This window comes from Pseudorasbora parva, chromosome 19, assembly GCF_024679245.1.
Source record: "Pseudorasbora parva isolate DD20220531a chromosome 19, ASM2467924v1, whole genome shotgun sequence".
Classification (NCBI taxonomy): Eukaryota; Metazoa; Chordata; class Actinopteri; order Cypriniformes; family Gobionidae; genus Pseudorasbora; species Pseudorasbora parva.
This window is the reverse complement of record NC_090190.1, coordinates 5,940,502-5,959,599: the sequence shown is the minus strand read 5'-3', so window position 1 is coordinate 5,959,599 and position 19,098 is coordinate 5,940,502. Positions and strand designations below refer to the sequence as shown.

General features: G+C 36.2%; 2 protein-coding genes across 10 annotated transcripts in view; both read left to right on the top strand.

Annotated features, from left to right (window-relative positions):
• The window catches only part of ppp1r9a (protein phosphatase 1, regulatory subunit 9A), a 76,742-nt gene extending 68,423 nt beyond the window's left edge, over positions 1 to 8,319 (top strand). For 3 of the 9 annotated variants that reach the window (XM_067425561.1, XM_067425560.1, XM_067425564.1), the window contains 4 exons: positions 1,064 to 1,168; positions 2,213 to 2,236; positions 2,512 to 2,694; positions 4,754 to 8,319. In XM_067425561.1, the coding sequence (XP_067281662.1) occupies positions 1,064 to 1,168; positions 2,213 to 2,236; positions 2,512 to 2,694; positions 4,754 to 4,948 (507 nt within the window). In that variant the 3' untranslated portion in view covers positions 4,949 to 8,319. The remainder of the gene's footprint in view (positions 1 to 1,063; positions 1,169 to 2,212; positions 2,237 to 2,511; positions 2,695 to 4,753) is intronic. The other 6 variants (XM_067425563.1, XM_067425567.1, XM_067425562.1 and 3 more) reach the window with 3 other exon arrangements.
• A 2,017-nt stretch (positions 8,320 to 10,336) lies between these two features.
• On the top strand, positions 10,337 to 14,753 carry asb4 (ankyrin repeat and SOCS box containing 4). The gene is made up of 5 exons (XM_067425998.1): positions 10,337 to 10,788; positions 12,250 to 12,549; positions 13,185 to 13,672; positions 13,800 to 13,913; positions 14,232 to 14,753. The coding sequence occupies exons 1-5, from the start codon at positions 10,572 to 10,574 to the stop codon at positions 14,418 to 14,420; spliced, it is 1,308 nt and encodes a 435-aa protein (XP_067282099.1). The 5' UTR covers positions 10,337 to 10,571; the 3' UTR covers positions 14,421 to 14,753.
• Positions 14,754 to 19,098: the final 4,345 nt, after the last annotated feature.

Genomic DNA, 19,098 nt, shown 5'->3' with positions numbered 1-19,098 from the left:
GAGAGTCTCTACAGGGACGAGAGTGTGTTTCGTCACGACATCGAGACACTGAGATACAAGCACTAACTCTGAGTTCTGAAGCTTTTCAGCTAAATTTATCCCACAGAAAGTGACCATCAAACTAAGTATGTAACGTAATGCCATTTGATATCGACCCTGTAATCTTGTGTTCGGAACATCTGAATCATGTTCATATACTTCATTACACATTGAAAGACTTTCCCTGTATGTGTTCAGTCAAATAACGCATTCAGTGCCCTTTTTCAAAGTCTTGATTTTGTTTTTGGTGTCTACTAGGTTTTTTTTTACGATGGAATGTTAAAAAACACATAATTTCTTCCCAGTCTGTCAGTAACGCTCTGTTTAGTTCCTGTCTCAATGAAGCCCCGCCTTCTGAAAAGCACAAGGTGCTCTGATTGGTCGGCTGGACCTGTGTGTTGTGATTGGTCAACTGCTTCGAGCATGGGAAATGTCACTTCCCTTACCATAACCGAGAGTTTCAACACACTACTAACTAACTCAACTAGGTCTTGCCCTATTTTGCGAATGCCTTGGACGGGAATTATTTAAATGAAGAATATTGTTACACGTTTGTTCCCGGAAAAAAAAAATGGAGACTACAATGTAGGCGTTTCAGGGAGTTCAGAGACAGTGAGCACTGATATACACTTTGTGATTTGTAACTGCCGAAATTTTGTTTTATGCTCAAACTGTAATATTACTCACTAAAGAAAAAAGCATAATAGGACCCCTTTAAAATGCGCATCAATTGCTCAGGAACAAATGATCACAATCATGATTTGAGTGACAGTATCAATGTACTCAAAGCATTTTGTCAGGTTGTCACAATAATTTGAAGATGCTTAATTGGTTTACCTGTCAATCAACATTAATTACACTGATGATCCTTTGTCATAATCAATAAAACAATCAGAATGAAGGCAAACTAATTAACTCTCAAGTAATGGAGAAATTGACGCCAATCAACACGGGTACAAGGGTAAATGTGTCAATCAGATAGCGATTGTGTCTTACAGGTGTATCTCTGTCTGTCTCTCTTCAGGGTCCTGGCGTCACTGACGACCTCAGCCTCAGCAGCACGAGCTCCACAGAGATCAACGTTAAGGTGGCTGGCCGATCGCAAACACTAACGCTCTCCTCAGATGAGGTGATGTTTGCACAATTAACTTGATGTCTCTGTTTAAAGAGATACAGCGATGAAAATTCTGTCAATATTCACTCAGCCTCACGTCGCTCCAAACCTCTGACTTTCTTTTATAATTGAATCATAATAAATTAATTATGGTGTGTTCACACTTTCAGCTTGGTTCCGGACAAAAAAAGAGAAAATTATACATTTAGTCCTCATTCTCTCAGCTTTCACACTGACATTTTTAACACAGTCTCTAAATAAAGAAAAAAAGTCCAATAACATTCTTTTTATGGCATAGATTATTGAACATCCAAAACAATGCTGTGTGCAGGGCTAAATGCGCTCGTTGTGTGTGTGTAGCTAAATATAATGGTATTTTGACAAGCTGAGAACTCGTGAAGAGCTAATAAAATGTGTAAAATAGTCAAAATAGTGGCAGGATTCACACTTATTCAAATGAACCGCACTAACAGAACAATCACACCAGATTTTGATTTATTTCAAACCAAACATTTCAAGTATGAACACACCCTAAGACAGGTGTTTTTAAAACTGGGGGCCGCAAGGGAGTGACGGGGGTCCGTGGATAAATCTAAAGAAAAACTGTACTTAATTATTAATTAATTACTTAAATAATAACAATATTAAAATAAACGAGTAAAGCAATAAATTAGATCTAAAAAAAGTTATTAAAATAAATAAAATAATTATTATTAGTTTGTTATTAATTAAAAAGTTATATATTTTGATTATAAATACAAAAAATGATTTAAAGTAAATAAAAAAATAATACATATAACAATACATTACTACAGTGAGTAGAACAACATAAATTGTGTGTTTATAAATGAAAGATACCTTAAATGTTTTGGGGGTCCCACACACAGGGATGCTCATATTTAGGGCTCCGCGGCATCTAGAAGATTGAAAACCCCTGCCCTAAAGCATCACTTGCATGCTAAAATGTTCTGCTGTGAATATGTATACTATATATGATTATTTATAGGCTTTTTCTGACTCCATGAGTGTCTCTGTTGTTATTTATGCTGCGTTTATTAGAGTGTGGATATGATTGAAGATGAGGTGAGTCCCAGCCCCAGCACGGCTCTTCTTCCCAGTTAAAGCACTTATATTTAGTTTTGCTGTTTATTGCAGGTCATTTGTGACTTACACAATCATTTCTTTATAAATGATTTTTTTTCCCTTAGATTCCTTTTTTTTCCTCAAAGTATATTAACTGTGCTTTCTAGACATGGATGCAAAAATGCATGGAAGCCAATTCACATAAATGATTATTCAGTGCTTATGACTCTGTGATCTTGTCCAGCCAGTGTTGTAAGTTTGTGTGTGTGTATCAGATTCTAGATGACGGTCCGCCGCCGAAGCCGTATCAGTGGCAAAACCGCAGTGTGACTGAATGGACATGTCAACAGGTGTCATGTTGGCTCATGGGACTGAACCTGGAACAATACGTCTCCCTTTTTACTGCCAAGAATGTGGATGGAGAGCAGCTACTGAAGCTGGACAGTACAGCACTCAAGGTGAGGAACAAAATTTCTGGGATAATTTAGTCTGTAAACCCTCTATTCATAGTTTTCAGTGATTGGCTCGAAGGCCTGGAGGGCGAAACATCCATTCTATATCATGCAACTGTCCATCTGTTTCAAGCTATAAATATTTAGATCACCTATCAAAAGGAGAAAAAACGAAATATGTGAACAAAATGTAAGTTTTGTTCAACTGCTGCAGTATTTCAATTATTAAAATATTAGGACAGTCTAAAATGTGCCTTAAAGACACAATCTGGAAGTTTTTTGGATTAAAATGTTCAAAAACCACTAGAACAATGTTATATATTTTGTTGACTTGTGTACTTGCATTGTCCCAAATGTTTCCAACAATGTTTATATCCAAAGAAATCTGCCATTTTAACCAGTAATGTCCCGTGTCTTTGCAATGCCTGTCAATGACAGCATATCCGCGTTATCCTCGATTTCCATAGAAACCACGGAAACACCAAAGACACTTTAATATATTATGTTTTATTAGACAGATGAGTAAACATCTAACATAGCATAATTAGAAAGATATTGTATTTTATTTAGTAAGTATAACAGTATAAAAGCATAACAGTAAGTATTGTATTTTCTCCACTATACAATCAATGTTTTTAAATAGAATTCATTTAATTTAGCAAGTAATCCAGCTTTTATTAATATGATATTCTAATATCGATCTAGCTTACTGTAGTGTGCTACAAGTGTCACATACCAGCCACGGAGCACAGCAGCCAACGCACAGAGTAACGCTATAACATAACTTTCAACACACACAAAAGTATTTTAGTATGATTGAAATACAGGGAAAATAATACTCTCAGAAAAAAAAGGTACAAAAGCTTTCACTAGGACGATAAAAAGTTTAAAAAGGTTCTAATATGTACCATTTAGGAACTAATATGTACACTTTTGGTACCAATATGTACCGCTGAGGTACTAATATGCACTCTTTAGGTACAAAAGTGTAACTTTTGAAAGGGTTCCGCCACAGTGACAGCTTTTTTACCTTAAGTGCACATTAATTTCTCAAATAAAGTGACCTGTATGAGTAGTAATTTAACTCTTGCTGTAAATTTGTTAATGAGAATTTAAGGGATTAAATGCAACTGTAACAAATTTGAATACTGAGCCTTAAAGGTTATAAAACAGTGATATTAAAAGATCACATTCAGCTTAAACCTTATTGATGATGCATACAATATTCAGGCAAACAGGTGAGCCCAGAATATGAACACAACGTGCTCAATGGTTACGCAAGAGCGACCGTGCGTGCTTTCATATTCTGGGTTCATCTGGTTTCCTGAATATAGTATGTATCATTAATTAGGTGCATATTGAAATTTAAATTTGTCTTTTAACTAAATTAGTATTTAGTACAAACCTGGTAAAAATGACTGGCGGGCAATGGAGGAAAGCCTTGTTTTGCCGTCCAGGTGAGTGTTCACAATAAGGAAAACTATGATGCAAATGATGACTTTAAAATGGCAAATATAAATAGTCCTGATCACACTACATACTGATGATAAATTAAAAATTTCTGGCATGATATTTCCTCCTACAATTCAACAGCATTTTTTTTATTTATAGTCATAAATTTCAAAAATTAATTAAACAAGTATTTAGAATGTTTTATATTATGCATTGTATTATTAAATTATCTACTCTTTTAGGTATATCTGCATTTTTAATATTTAAGATTAACAAAAGCTTTTATTCATTTTGTTAGGATAGTTGGGATAGTTCACCCAAAAATGACAATTCTGTCATAATTTCTAACCCAACACCCAAGTTGTTTCAAACTTGTATACATATAAAATGTCTTTGTTCAGCAGTACAAAAGGGAAGATGCATTTTTGGGTGAACTATCTCTTTAAGTAATGAAGTCCATTAAACGTGTGCAATAAATGGTTGTGTTGTTTTGATGTATTTTAATGTCTGCTTCCAGCCATATGCTAAAATGTCCCATCTGTGATGAGAAAGTTATCTTTGATAGATTAGCATCTGAACATATCGTAAGTGTGTTTGCCTGTGTTTTTGGCAGGCTCTGGGCGTAGAGTCCTCTCAGGATCGGGCTCTGATTAAGAAAAAGTTGAAGGATCTGAAGCTGTTGATGGAAAAAGCTCGCAGAAACCGAGAGAAAATGGAGAAACAGCGCAAGAAGGAACTGGAGCAGATTCAGAAACGGGTCCAGAAAAATAGCAACTCCTCCGCACCAGGAGAGGGCGCTACTGAGTGACAGCATTTTTTAACCTTCACTACTATCTCACCTTATCAAAGTACAGATGAGTTCAGCAATTCAAGAGACTCGAAGTTCATTGCAAAAGGGGCTTATTGCTACTGAGCTGCCATTGGATGAATTCAAACCAAAATGTCCAGATATGGATTTTGTTCTTTTTACTGAACAATATTCAGGTTTTTTCTTGTTTTAGCAGGATGATCACTGCTCTTTTTGTTCTGTGTTTTATCTATTTATTTGCATATGGAGAATATGTATGTGTTAACCAGAGCATATCAGCTCATAACTCATCCATGGCAGTTAATAACTCTGCATTACAAGCACCTTTAGACAATGTACATATGCAGAAATCCTAAATATGAAAATGTCTAATGTGCCATTTTTTTCTATCAAACAAGGATAGCTTGTTCAAGGAAATCGGAAGGCTTTTAATATGACAAAGCACAGGTCATAGTGATGGACGTGTTGCTGTCGAGTGTCTCTTCCCCTCAGACTGGAGTTTGAGTGCTGCTCAAAAGAGCCACTACAGTCTGATTCACTGGCAAACGCAGACCTTACTGTGATGAGAAGAAAGCCATTCCAGGTAATGACTGAGAAATCACGAACCCTCATTGTGGATATTTCACTGTAAACATTGAACCTACTGTTCGGATCTCCTTCAACGACCTGCCAGTATTCAAGTGACGTGTACGTTCTTCTCCGAGCTTGAAACCTCCTAATGATCTTTGGAAGTCACGAGGTGACAATGCGATACTGAAGGATTTCTCCAAAGACGCGAGACTTGTACTCTTAAAGGAAAAAAGCAAAGTAAAAAGCCCCTCTGCTGCTTCTGTTCCACAGCTTCCTGCTTCTGCCCTCTCCATCGCCCTGAGGTAGAGTCTCAGTTAGACCCAAGTGCTGCCTATTGAAGTGCTTTATGGTTTATGGTTTGAGGTTACAGATTGTGTGAACGCACATCTATTTTATCGGCATCCAAATGTTGTAGAGCAGATGACAATTGTGCACTTAAAACGGACCTATATATATATACACTACCAGGGCTTGACATTAATTTTTAATTGAATATTTTAGATATAATATATACATTTTTCAATTGTAGACGTGTGATGTAACTGTCAAAAATATAGATTTTTCGATATCGATACTGAAATATCTGAGACACTTCCAATACTCATTTTCCACAGAATAGATACATTATACCAGCTGCTGGTTTTGGCGAGAATTCACGTAAACACAGATAAAGAAAACGCATGTGTAACAGGATGATGGATCCGTCCGATTTAAAGTGACACCAAATTATAAGATAATATTAAAAATATCTATATGGGATTTTTCCCTATGGTATCGATGTCAAAACTGTGACCAGTGAAAATGCTGAGTGGCCATTTTGGAAAACTACAAGCCCCAGTGGCTGATGAGCAAAAAAGTTAATGTCAAGCCCTGTACACTACCATTCAAAAGTTTAGGTTTGGTAAGATGTTTCTAATACTTGCAAGGATGCATTAAATTGACCAAAAGTGACAGTAAAACATTTTAAATATTGATGAATAATAAGAAGAAATGTTTATTGAGCAGCAAATCATCATTTTAGAATGATTTCTGAAGGATCATGTGACACTGAAGACTGGAGTAATGATGCTTTGCCATCACAGGAATAAACTTTTGAATGGTAGTGTAAGTTATTTTATCAGCATAGACTTTATTCAGTTTGATCTCATTGTTTTTTTTATCAGTATTTGTCACAGTCACACCATGACGCTTCGCACCATGACATGGTAAATAATCTTTTATATTGTAATTTACTGCATAGAGTAACCAACATATCCTCTATCGATTTATCCGGGGTTTTATTTTAAAATGGGCTACACTTTAGTTTAAGGTGATGTAGTTACATTGTACGATTTTTCATATCAACATAAAAATATACTGGGATAACCTGGCTTCTCTTGAGACTCAACTGCTTCACAGCATAGTTAATGATATGCTAAAGCCCGCCCACACTTTGACGTGATTGGTTATAAGGTAGTTTGCGACTCAGAAACTCCTTCAAACGTCTTTGGCTCGCTGCATTTTTAAGGAGAAAATACTCATCAATGGTGTTGACTTATGAATTTGCACATGGTTTGTCTGAAAGCATATTACCACCTCATAGACATATAAACAACATTAAAAACTTGATTTTCATTATAGGGGGGACTTTTATGTTATAGAAGATTTAACACATTTTTAAGTCAGTTTAATGTAATTTAAGTTTAAGTTAATGGTACTTAAAAAATGAAGGCAGAAACTTTTTTACAGTGCAAAAACATGAAGTAACGTGAAACTACATCACCTTGAAATAAAGTGATACCTTAAAATGTATGCAACACATTTCCCTCATGGATCCATTGCACACAGTAGCCTACAGATGTCGCTTCTGACGTCCGCTTTGACGAGTCATACAGTAATAACCCTGCATTTTCACTTTTCACTGCCCGATTTTATCTGTTCCTATCACAAATTCTGCATTCTTGTAAACATGCTGTTCTCCCATCTGATGTTCATGTTTACATTGAATGATGGTTATTTCCATAGCAACACGAAGGCAGCTTCAGCGGTACTTGGGCACTGTACAGAGAACATTAGGCGGTGCCTGATGACCCTGTGGATTTAGTACAAGAACTCAAATGTGACTCCATGTAAGATTATAGTCATTGTTAATTACTGAATTATTTATGTCTAATAATTTGAAGTCTGTCATAGTCTTATTTATTTTTGTTCCCAATCAAAGAAAGGTTTGTGAATCAGCTCACGTTATTTATTTACGAATACCAAAAAAAAAAAAAGTTTTACATTGTAATCAAAAAGTCAGAGATTTAGTGCGTTTCTTCCTTATCTCACAATGCTTTTGTGAACATATCTTTATATGCTCGTCTTAACTTTATGAAATCCTTTCTAGCCCTCTAACCTGCTGTAGATCCAAATCTAACCTGCCTATCCATTTACGGTATACAGACTTTTGTATGTGAAAGTTAAAGCAATAGCTTTTAAGCCCAGTGTTTTTTTGTTTTTGTTTTTCAATTTCCATGAGGAGACTGAAGGCCAGTCTGTTTGAATATGTCTGTGTGCAAGGATAATCACGTACTGATTGGAGGACAGAAATGTGCTTCTCTTTTGTGGGTTATTTTGTTGTTTTCACTATAAAGCAGATTGAGTCAGGATATAAAGAGGAGCTGCACGAAACGCCTGAGAAAAGAGCATTAACCTGTGTTTTTCCTTTCGTCATACCCGCATGAGGGACCTCAGTGTGCCATAACCTACCCATCCTTTCCAAACTACTCAATTTTATCTTTTATTTTTGTTCATGAAAAATTAAAAGCCTTGTGAAAGTTTGTCATGTTGGACTGTAAATACACTTCAAATGACATATTTGGTTGGAGAACTATATGAAAGGTGATTCCAAAGTGTCTTGAGTTGTTCATGTGCAAGAAGTTCGATTCAGGTGTGGATGTTTTAACGTCACAAGCCAAACTCATGAGAAAGTAGCTATTTTGCTTTTTGACAAATTTGTTCTGAACACGTATGAGAAATAAGATCATGCCTCAAGTTGTTCATGTCCAAGCAGTTTGTGGATTCACATGTGTCCAGTTGTATAATTAATGTGATTTTTATGACCAGATGAATCAAGAATATTTATACTGTAAATTAATTTGTTGCTGCAACCCCTGAAATCAAAATCAGGAGTTTGTTTGTGTGTGTGTGTGGGTTAGCTTTGAGGCCATCAATAAGGTTGTATACTGCCTAAAGTTCACTTGTTGTAAGATGTTTGTCTTTCGGGAAAACCCAAAAAAAAATCATACCTTACACAGATTTTTGTTGAATCAGATGCTCTCTAGAATGAAAATGCCCCAAACCTAATACCACCTGCAACCAATTAGCAAGCTGATTTTTATATATGAAAAGAATATTTCCTGCCCCCAAATGTCTTATTTTAATATGAAATATGTTAACACAGAATAAGTCTTGTTACACTATGTTTAAGAAATTCCGTTATAGTTTTAACACACTCTTATGTGGTAACACTTTATTTTATAGTGTCCCTGGCTTCTCTTGAGACTCCACTGCTTCGGAGAATAGTAATGATATGCTAAAGCCCCGCCCACACTTTGATGTGATTGGTTACAAGCATAGACAGTAAAAGGTTACAAGGTCATTTGTGAACACTGTCGATTCCAAACTTTGGCTCGTTGCATTATTACGGAAAAAATACTCATCAATGGTGTTGACTTTTGAATTTCCACATGGTTTGTCTGAAAGCATATTACCACCTCAGACATATAAACAACATTAAAAACTAGATTTTCACTACAGGGGGGTTTAAGCAGTCTCCAACTTTTTTTATAAGTTATACAAGATTCAACTAATTTTTTAAGTCAGTTTAATGTAATTTAAGTTGAAATTACTTAAACAACAAAGTTGATTGTACTTAAAAAAGAAGTACAACTTTTTTTTCTTTTTTTTTAACTGTAAGTACATGTAGTACTACATCACCCTAAAATAAAGTGATACCTTAAAATGTATGCTTAAAAAAGTTCTAATGTGTTGATTTAGTCCTTGAGAAACTGTTATTGTTAGCACATCTGAAAATGGTTGCTGCTTAATGGCTTGTGAAAACAGTAATGAACATCTTATTTTTTAGATTTTGTCTTCCAGGAAAACAAAACATACTAATGACTCCTCATGCACTACACAGATTTTTGTCAAATCAGATGCAAATGCCCCGCCCCCAATACCACCTGCAACCGGGTAGCAAGCTGCTTTCTTTTAATACATTTCAGTTATATTTATTTGGTAACACTTTATTTCAAAGTGTCCTTTATACATATGTTACATGTAGGCCTACTTACCATAATAATAACAACCACAGTAAATTATCCATAATTGCATGCAACTAACCTACAACCAAATCTATAATCCTATAGTAAGTAGGCTACATGAAGTTAATCAATATTACTCACATAAATATGTAATTACACTGTAACAATAACACGTTAAAATAAAGTGTTACCGATATTACTATTCTGTTTAGTAAGTTAGTGCTTGAGAAACTGTTACTGTCTGAAAATGGTTTCTGCCTAATTTTCACAGACTAATTTCTTGTGGAAACAATAATGGACGTTTCATGTCAGCTTTATTGGTGTTTATTTTCATAAATGCAACTTTAAGACTTTATTTCACCTATTACCTACTCACTACTCACATCTAGGGGTTAACAAATCGTGAACGCTTAGAATAATTTTGTTTTCAGCAGGATGAAGTTATGGACAGCAAAGTATTTATAATAGGCTATTTCTGACATGCAGTGTTTGAGTGTAGCCTATAGCCTAGGCCTAATTATATTTTGGCGGATATGGTAGCCTACTATGAGAGCCATGGTATTTTATTATGATTTTATTGTATTTTTGTTAGGGTACATATGCTATGATTTGACCTCTTCCCCTCAGTCTATTAATAGTCAGACTGTGACTGACTCCACCGACTGTTTCCCAACCATGCTCCTGACCACTGGAATTTACAAGCTTTTGGGAATCACGTACATTTACTAAGAGTGTTTATTGATTAGTAATCGGTGCATGTGTACGATATGAGCGGGCCTCGAACAGTTCTCTGTTTAGATGAGGAAGATGACCAGAATTTTTCGCGTCGGGAAGCAGCGAACCTTTTAAAGAAACGCTTTCTAGAAGCGCTCACGCGTAACGATGCGGCGGAGGTTGCAAAAATCCTTCGCACCACCAGCATTGACATAGACGCTGTGTTAGACGTGGAGGACCGTGATATGACCCTTGCCTCGTATAAGCAAGGTAATTCATGATGACAACACAACAGTCGCACTTTTACCAGAGAAATCATTGCAACGCATGACTGCAATTTGTTATCCAACCACAGGGTGGAGACAGACTACCAGTAACACACATAAATAATTTGTCCAGTTGTTATACTTATACATAAGTACAAGAATCAATTAAATTATTAACCACTCAAAATAAAAACAGTCGGGAGTTTTGTGGCTTTTAGCCCCAAAGTTGTAGGCCTATAGCTACTGCTAAAATTTCACTGCCGTGGTAATTTCCAGAGCCTATGGTTAACTTAGACATTTAAAAAGAAAAGGCTATGGTTGCAGAATGGAAAGGAAAACATTTGTAATTTAGTTCAAGAATTCATGAAGAAAAAATATTATGGATAGGCCTGAAATGTACACCAATGGTTCTAAAGGTCCTGGTAATGGGCATGTGAGTGTGGGCATTGCTATTCCAGAATTCAAAGTAAGATTCGATAAAAATAAAATCCATTTATCTATCTCTCTATTTATCTCTCTATCTATCTATCTATCTATCTATCTATCTATCTATCTATCTATCTATCTATCTATCTATCTATCTATCTATCTATCTATCTATCTATCTATCTATCTATCTATCTATCTATCTATCTATCTATCTATCTATACAGCTGAACTAGTAATAGTATCTCTAGGTTTACAATGGGTGGAGGAAGTCAAATCGGGCAGTGGTATTCTATTCAGACTAAAACAAAGATTATTTTTTAATAGAAATGTACTCAGTGTTGTTACATTTTTAGAAAAATTGTAAATAGATGTTCAGTGTTTTTTGGGATATTAGTACTACTATAAAGCTAAATCTTTAATTAAAAGTCACATTGACAAACAGTGGCAAAAAATATGGGATTCAGATAATAATGGAAGAGATATTACAGAATTCCAAACATCTATTAAAATCTGAACATTTAGTGAAATTTAGAGAAAGAAGATTTAATTTAAGAAACAGAAGAGCAGAAATAATCTACACAATACGGTTAGGACACACTAGACTTAAAAATACTTATGAGCAAAATAAACAGAAAAATGTGAGGTATGTGATTGCAAAGAATCGAGTCTCCTTATCAGTTTGTCAATACACCAGACGTACTACATTCCCCATGTTGTTCTTATCATGTGAACAGCATCAGTTGGAAGAAGTAGGTGAAGTACTGTTACTTTAAACATGTTTCTTTTGTCACATACTGTTTTTGCCCACTATATAGTAGGAAAGTATGCAATATCGGATGCATCTTCCAGGAAAACAAACAAAAAATATTGATGACTTATCATACACTACACAGATTTTTGTCTTATCAGATGCTCTCTGGAATGAAAATGCCCCGCCTCTAATACCACCTGCAACCAATTACCAAGCTGCTTTTTAAAAGGATATTCCCTGTCCCAAATGTATACTACTTTACTATGATATATGTTAACACGCTAGGTTACTGGCTACCGAGTTATAAGTTGGAGACATCCTGGGCGATGGGTCTTCACGTGTGTATGATGTACAACGCTTTGGAGAGTGCCATAGTCCTTCTGCAGAATGGGGCAGCGGTCAACAGGAAACCTAATGGGAAGACCCCTCTACATGTGGCCTGTACGGTGTCTAATGCGGACTGTGTGGAACTCCTTCTGAAATGGGGCGCACGGATCAACAGCATGTCCCTGAGTGGACACGCCCCTTTACACTACTGCATTACACCAGAGTCTCTGGACTGTGCCCAACAGCTTATTCTCAAAGGTCCGTACATTTTTGATGTTATGATTGAACGTCTTAATTTTGTTTAACTTGAGTATGGTTTCACATTTATGGCTTAGATTGTTTTGTCTCATCCTGTGACAAAACAATAGCACTGACATATTTTATAAGTTTGTCTGGGACTAGGCTGAAATAGTTCACCCCAAAATTAAAATTACTCACTCTCAAGCCATCATAGGTGTATATGACTTTCTCCTTTCAGCCAAACACAGTCAGAGTTATATAAAAAAATATCCTGGCTCTTCCAAGCTTTATAATGTGCGTGAACGGTACCTGTGATTTTGAAGCCCAAAAAAGCACATCCATGGATATATTCCTTACAAAAACATCGCTTTGCTTCAGAGGGCTTTTTTAACCCCCTGGAGCCATATGGATTACTTTTATGATGGATTGATGTGCTTTTTTGGGCTTTAAAATCACAGGTACTCCTATTATAAAGCTTGAAAGAGCCAGGATATTTTTTGGCTGAAAGAAGAAAGTCATATAAACCAAGCCATATATGTCAATGGGCTCCAAAACAATATTTCACCCCATCGACTTCATTATATGGACAAATGCAGCTAAAAGCTTTCATTGTGCGGACAAAAAAATCCCTTACAAAAGTCTTCTGACTTCAGGAGCAAATGTCAACATGCCCAGTGAGGAGAACCAGGACACCCCTCTGCACACAGCGGCCCGCTTCGGTATCCCAGAGCTGGTGGCTATGTATATTGCTCATGGAGCTGATATTAATGCAGTCAACGGCTACATGGAGACGCCTCTGATCACTGCTGCATTCTGGGCCATGGACATTCGCGAGCGCACCTACAGCTCAGACCACCATCTTGTCTGCCGGATTCTGTTGGACCACAATGCTAAATTACATTTATATGAGGAAGACAAGAAGACGGTGTTGCACAAAGCGTGCTGGAATTGCGACCATGTGCTTATCCAGATGCTGCTGGAGGCCGGTGCGGAGACTAACGCTATGGATGTCAATGGATGCGCAGCTATACAGTATGTGATGAAGGTGACGCAGATCAGGCCGTGGGCCATTCCTGAACGCTGCTATCAGCTGCTTCTAAACTACGGAGCGGCCCGAGTGTATCCACCACAGTTTCACAAGGTGCATCACTCACCCAGCCCAAATGCTTAATTACTTTGGTATAGTTTTATGGTCAATTAGAAGCTGCACTAAAAGTGGATCTTAAAATATTAACATTGTTATTCTTGGTTATCTTTGGATTAAGTAGGTGTTGCAGGCGTGTCATGAATACCCCAGGGCAGTGGAGGTGATGGTCAATTCTTATGAACATATCAAGTACACTAAAAAATGGAGAGCTGCTATTCCTGAAACTGTATATGAGGTCAGAAAAAAAACTTCTTTTAATTCACTGCAAATAATTTGTATTTTTAAAATATATTATAATAGAAAAAATTATTTAAAATTGTAATAATATTTCACAATATTACAGATTTGACTATATTTTTGGTCAAATAAATGCAGCCTTGGTGAGCAGAAGAGACTTATTTCGAAAACATTAAACATCACATTGACCCCAAATATATATTTTACTTGTTTTAGTATAAGTATTTAGTATTAGTGAATGGGAAAGCTATCTATTCAAGAAGTCCGCTAATGAAGCGTTACTTTTTCAGCCTTGTTTCTTTTCTTCTTCATTTAGCGGCACAGGAATTTCTATGACTCTCTGTTTGCCGTCTGCACCAACAATCCACGCACTCTACAGCATCTGGCCAGATGTGCAATACGTGCTGCATTGTCCAATCGCTGCGAATCGGGCGTCCAGCGACTCATTCTTCCTCCATCAGTGAAGAAGTACCTTCTTCTGGAGCCTGTTGGAATCATATACTGACAGCATATTCTGCATTATAGACATATGACTGCAGCATATCGTCATCTTTTACATAAATCCTCCATTCATCATGTTTGCTTGCCAGACATTCCCCATAATTCCATTATTGGCGACATTAGACGTTTCATTTACATCTTTTTATTAATTGGTTTCCAGGGTTTGCTTGCTTTTTGTTTTCTTATGTTTTTAAAATATTAAAAATCAATATTCAATATGAAACATAAATAATGAATATTTTTAAATAATATTTAGCAGGCTATATTTACACTGTTAATTGTGACACTGTCAATAGTTATTGATTTTTCCTCACATCCATAAGCCTCATGTTTTAATAAAGGCTGCGCTATGATCAAAGTCAGGCTTTAAGCTTGTCTGCTAAGACTGTAGATCATTTTTTAGGGTGAAATGAACATGGAAATTCATATTTAGTGTAAGAGGATAATATCATGCAGCACAGCACAGATAACAGCTGAATAGAATGAGATGTCTAAGCCATTAGTCTTTTGGTCAGAAGAAAAACTGAAGTGATTACCAAGCAGACACAATAGTCATGGATCCTCTTTAGCAGGGAATCATTTAATTTTAAGATAAGAAGGGGTTTAAAGGTCTTCTTTTTTTGACAAGTTAAAATTATAGAATCCAAAAGGTCACACTGGTTCTCTCAACAAAAACCCATCTGGCTTTTGGATTATCGCAACAACAACAAAAAAACTCTGATAATGACATTTTTTGTCCATCTAGATAATCTTCACAGATGAACACAACTTTCATGAATTTAAAAGTAAAAGGCTAAAGGGACACCACTGTCCCTTAACGTCACAATAACTAAGCTTCAGAAAACGTTCGGTTTTTATCTAAAAAAAAATTATAATTAACAATTATAAGCATAGTGAGGGCGTTAAAGCAGACTGAACATACATGTCCGGTTTGATGCCGTTTAATGTCCAAGACAGCCTCTGCGGTATCATTTAGACACTTGCTGAAGGGGTGATGAATTGAGAAATTAACTTTCCCTTGAGCTTTTGATATATAAAAGGTCATTTGTAATATAGAATATCCTTTAAGTTTCAGAGCTGAAAACTTCCATGTTAGTCAAAGAAAAGCTTTTATAGACACCAGGCCCAGAAAAACAATTGTGTGCAGCATCTTTACATCATTGAGCGACAAAACACGCCTCTACAGAATAATAAGTAAGTGTATTTCAGTAGCCCCGCCCACCGACTCATGGAGCTGTCCGGATCACACTAGCCAGCAGCAATAACAATGTGGAAGAAGATTGCAAGATATTGTGGAAGAACACAGTCGCTGCATGAGCTTCCTTCGGATCCTAATATTAGTAATGTGTGGTACTTCATTTATTTTTAATGAAGTTCCAGCTCACGTGGGGAAGACGTGTGTTTGCTTCATTTCACTGCGGAATCGTTTGTAAACCAGTCTCAGGTGCTGGATTTGCAGACACAATGTCCTACCTTCTATATTGGATCCGACAGGAATGGTGCAACAAACTTATGTGAGTAAAACGTCTTTTTTATATGTAATAGTATTAGTCCCGGGGCTATGTATTTTCATAGAATGTCATAGAATTAAATGTGAAAGTGTCTTGAGCTTGTGTTCACCACACCACAGAGCTTATTTCAGCCAGTTAAACAAAATCCCATTCAAAAATCTCATTGCCTTCAGAATGATGGAACCGGAAGTGCTAAAATGCTACCTCCTTTCTGAGTTTTGGCATACAAAGTGACGTAATACCTGCACCGCTCTTGAAAGGTAGCATAAGGTAGCATATTTGAAAGCATAAGACCCCACCCTCCCTTCAGAGCATCTCCAAACGCTATTTAAAAAAAAAAAATAGTAACATTAATTATGATTTTTAAGTGTGCCCTACCAGTTTTTCATTAATGTTCAACTCGTATTCCATGACTCACAAAAGACTCGACACCTACTCGCGATGGAACCAGAAGATACCGGTATTCACAAATTAACTTGAAAGAATCTTTTTTGTGAACGGATTCAAAACAATAAAATCACTAAGATGAATCTACTAATCCCCCGATAGTCGACCATCTATAGCTGCTTGTTGTATTAGCCATAATATTTAATAAACAAGCACAAGGCATTCTGTGGAAATTTGCTTACACACGAGGCTTTTAGAGGCTTTTAATCAGTGACATTAGAGGTTCTGTGACTAAACTTATGCTTGTCTTTTCAACCTTTGCAATATCACTCTTTGAAAGTCACTGGCCTCAGCACTTGGTGATCTATTTTTGATGGTCTTTTCATTCTAGTCAGCACGAATTGTCAGAATTTACTTCTGTGAGAGTTTTGGGTAGCATCTGCTCTTCCTATCTCTCTGTACCCCCACACAACGGGAAGCAATGATTCTTCATCCCAGCAGACAGCCTGTTTCCACCCATTCTCTCCAGAAGAGATACAACAGAGAAACAGACACTAACAAAGTAACCCCTGACCCTGAAATGGTATAGATCGACGTTTAGTTTGATCTTGCTTTGAATGAGATTAGATTTTGACCCGGTTTCACAGACAGGGTTTAGATTAAACCTGGATTAGGCCTTAGATTAATTAGGGCAATTAAGTGTCTTTTATAATGTGCCTTAGAAATAAACATTAGGCTATGGTGTCCATGTGGAGACAAAACAATGGCACTGACATATTCTAAGATTGATTTCAGTTAAAACGGCTCAAACATACATTTTAGTCTGGGTCTAGTCTTAAAACTTGTCTGTGAAACCGGGCGTTTATATTTTAAGCAAATTAAAAGTGATCATCTTACAACCAAGTCCACAATGTAGAGCAAGCAACACGCAATGTATATGGTAGTTCAACTTCCTATTGAAATTTAGGACAAGCAGCAGTTGTGTGCTTTTAGAAAGAGGGGATATTGTGTCAATGACTGACAGGTCAAGCGGTTGCAGTTATGGTTCTTAAAATAGCACTATTTTCCATGGGGGGCGGGACTCCGGTGTCACAGCTACCAGATCAAGTGCTGTAAGGAGAGACCTGTATACGTGTAAAAGAAAAGACAAATCATTTTGTTCCAACAAACTATATTGTTAAACACCCACTGGGCTCAATTTTGTTCCTTTTTTCAGCTCATGTGCACCTCATATGGCTTTTCTCCAATGAAAAGTGCATTTTTTCACTAATTTTCATCCAGATAATCACTCACTAGAAAATCCAGAAAATCTTCACTAGTAAGTTAAGAAGTATTTTCAAAAATGTTACATATATATATAATCAAATGTATCATAGGAAATAAAAAAAATAAAAAAACAAGGCAACATTTTAACTTGAGCATTATTAGAATAATTTCTGAAGGATCATGTGACTGAAGACTGGGGTGATAATGCTAAATTACATTTTTTTCATTGTGATGACTCGCATCCAAAATAAACATCATATGTGTGTGTACTGTATACAATTATAAATACACACACATGCATCATGTATATATTTAAGACAATAATACTATTTGATAAATCACATAATATATCCATTTTGCTTTTCCATCCGTGTCTGCATGGTGCTTTAAATGGAAAATTTCAATTCAGAATGTTTTAACTGGAATGTAAAGATTTCAAGTTTCACTTCATTTTGAAGTACATTGTATAATTAATCACAAATTTCAAATATTTACTAACTTCTTGTTGTTTAAGATGCCTTACAAGTTAATACTGATAAAAAGGAGGCATCAGACTGCAATATATCCAAAGAGATTTTTTAGAGGTAAGTACAAAAATTTCGTGTTTTTATTTATCTTTATTTCTTTCAACTTGTGTGCTTCTTCTGGGCGAGTCATGTGAACGCCCTCATACACAACCAATGGCCAGGATTATCTTAATAAATTGAGTTTCAGTTTGTTTTTCACCAAACCCTATCATATTTTTATTCATCTTTATTTCTTAAGATTGGTAAACACTGTGATTTTAGTCTAATTTCGAACCGAATTCTGACTCATGCAACTCTTTTTTTTCTTTTGTTTTGTCATGCGTCCTTTGTTGTGAGGTGTTGATCTATGGGATGATTTTAGTGATTTTAAATGGTTTTAGATGAAAAACTCTTTCCCCGCCAAACACAGAATTTTCCGTTATTTGTGAGAAACCACTTCCAGGCCCTAAACGGAATTTTCCGGGTTTCCGTGTTTTCACTGTTAGACGCTAGGGGGTGCCATCACGCCTCTACTGAATGAGTACTGACTGAATCTCCTGATCAAAACACGCGATAATGGGTTCTGTACACTGTGCGATTTTTCAAAATCTTTTACGAATGTTGGTTGTCAGACTCTGGTCAGACTGTACAAACATGATTCCTGATGTGTTGATGGATTCAATCTACTCATCTGAGTTTGATCATCGCTCTGAATCTGATCTGGAAACAGTCTTTCACAAAAATGTGATTTTTCTCAGCTTTTTGTTCAAAATGTTGCTTTTTTTAATGAAACTTACCCATATTCAAGTGTTGATAAAAAATGAATGCAAGAAGCTAGAATAAAACATTTTTTTTTTTTTTTGAAAGAATATTGTCAGCTCTTTCTTTTGATATATTGCATCCTGAGAAATTCATAAAACAAAATATTCTATGGGCTATTCAATTTTGGCGAAAATGGTCAAAAACCTTGGCGGTGGCTGGCAACGCTTTAAAAAAATGTTGGCGGGGAATG

What these genes read in the sequence shown, in the direction of transcription:
- asb4 (XM_067425998.1), top strand. Translation starts at nt 10,572, where the DNA reads ATGAGCGGGCCTCGAACAGTTCTCTGTTTAGATGAGGAAGATGACCAG. An exon ending in ATCCACCACAGTTTCACAAG is followed by an intron (nt 13,673 to 13,799) that starts GTGCATCACTCA and finishes TGGATTAAGTAG; the next exon opens with GTGTTGCAGGCGTGTCATGA. An exon ending in TTCCTGAAACTGTATATGAG is followed by an intron (nt 13,914 to 14,231) that starts GTCAGAAAAAAA and finishes TTCTTCATTTAG; the next exon opens with CGGCACAGGAATTTCTATGA.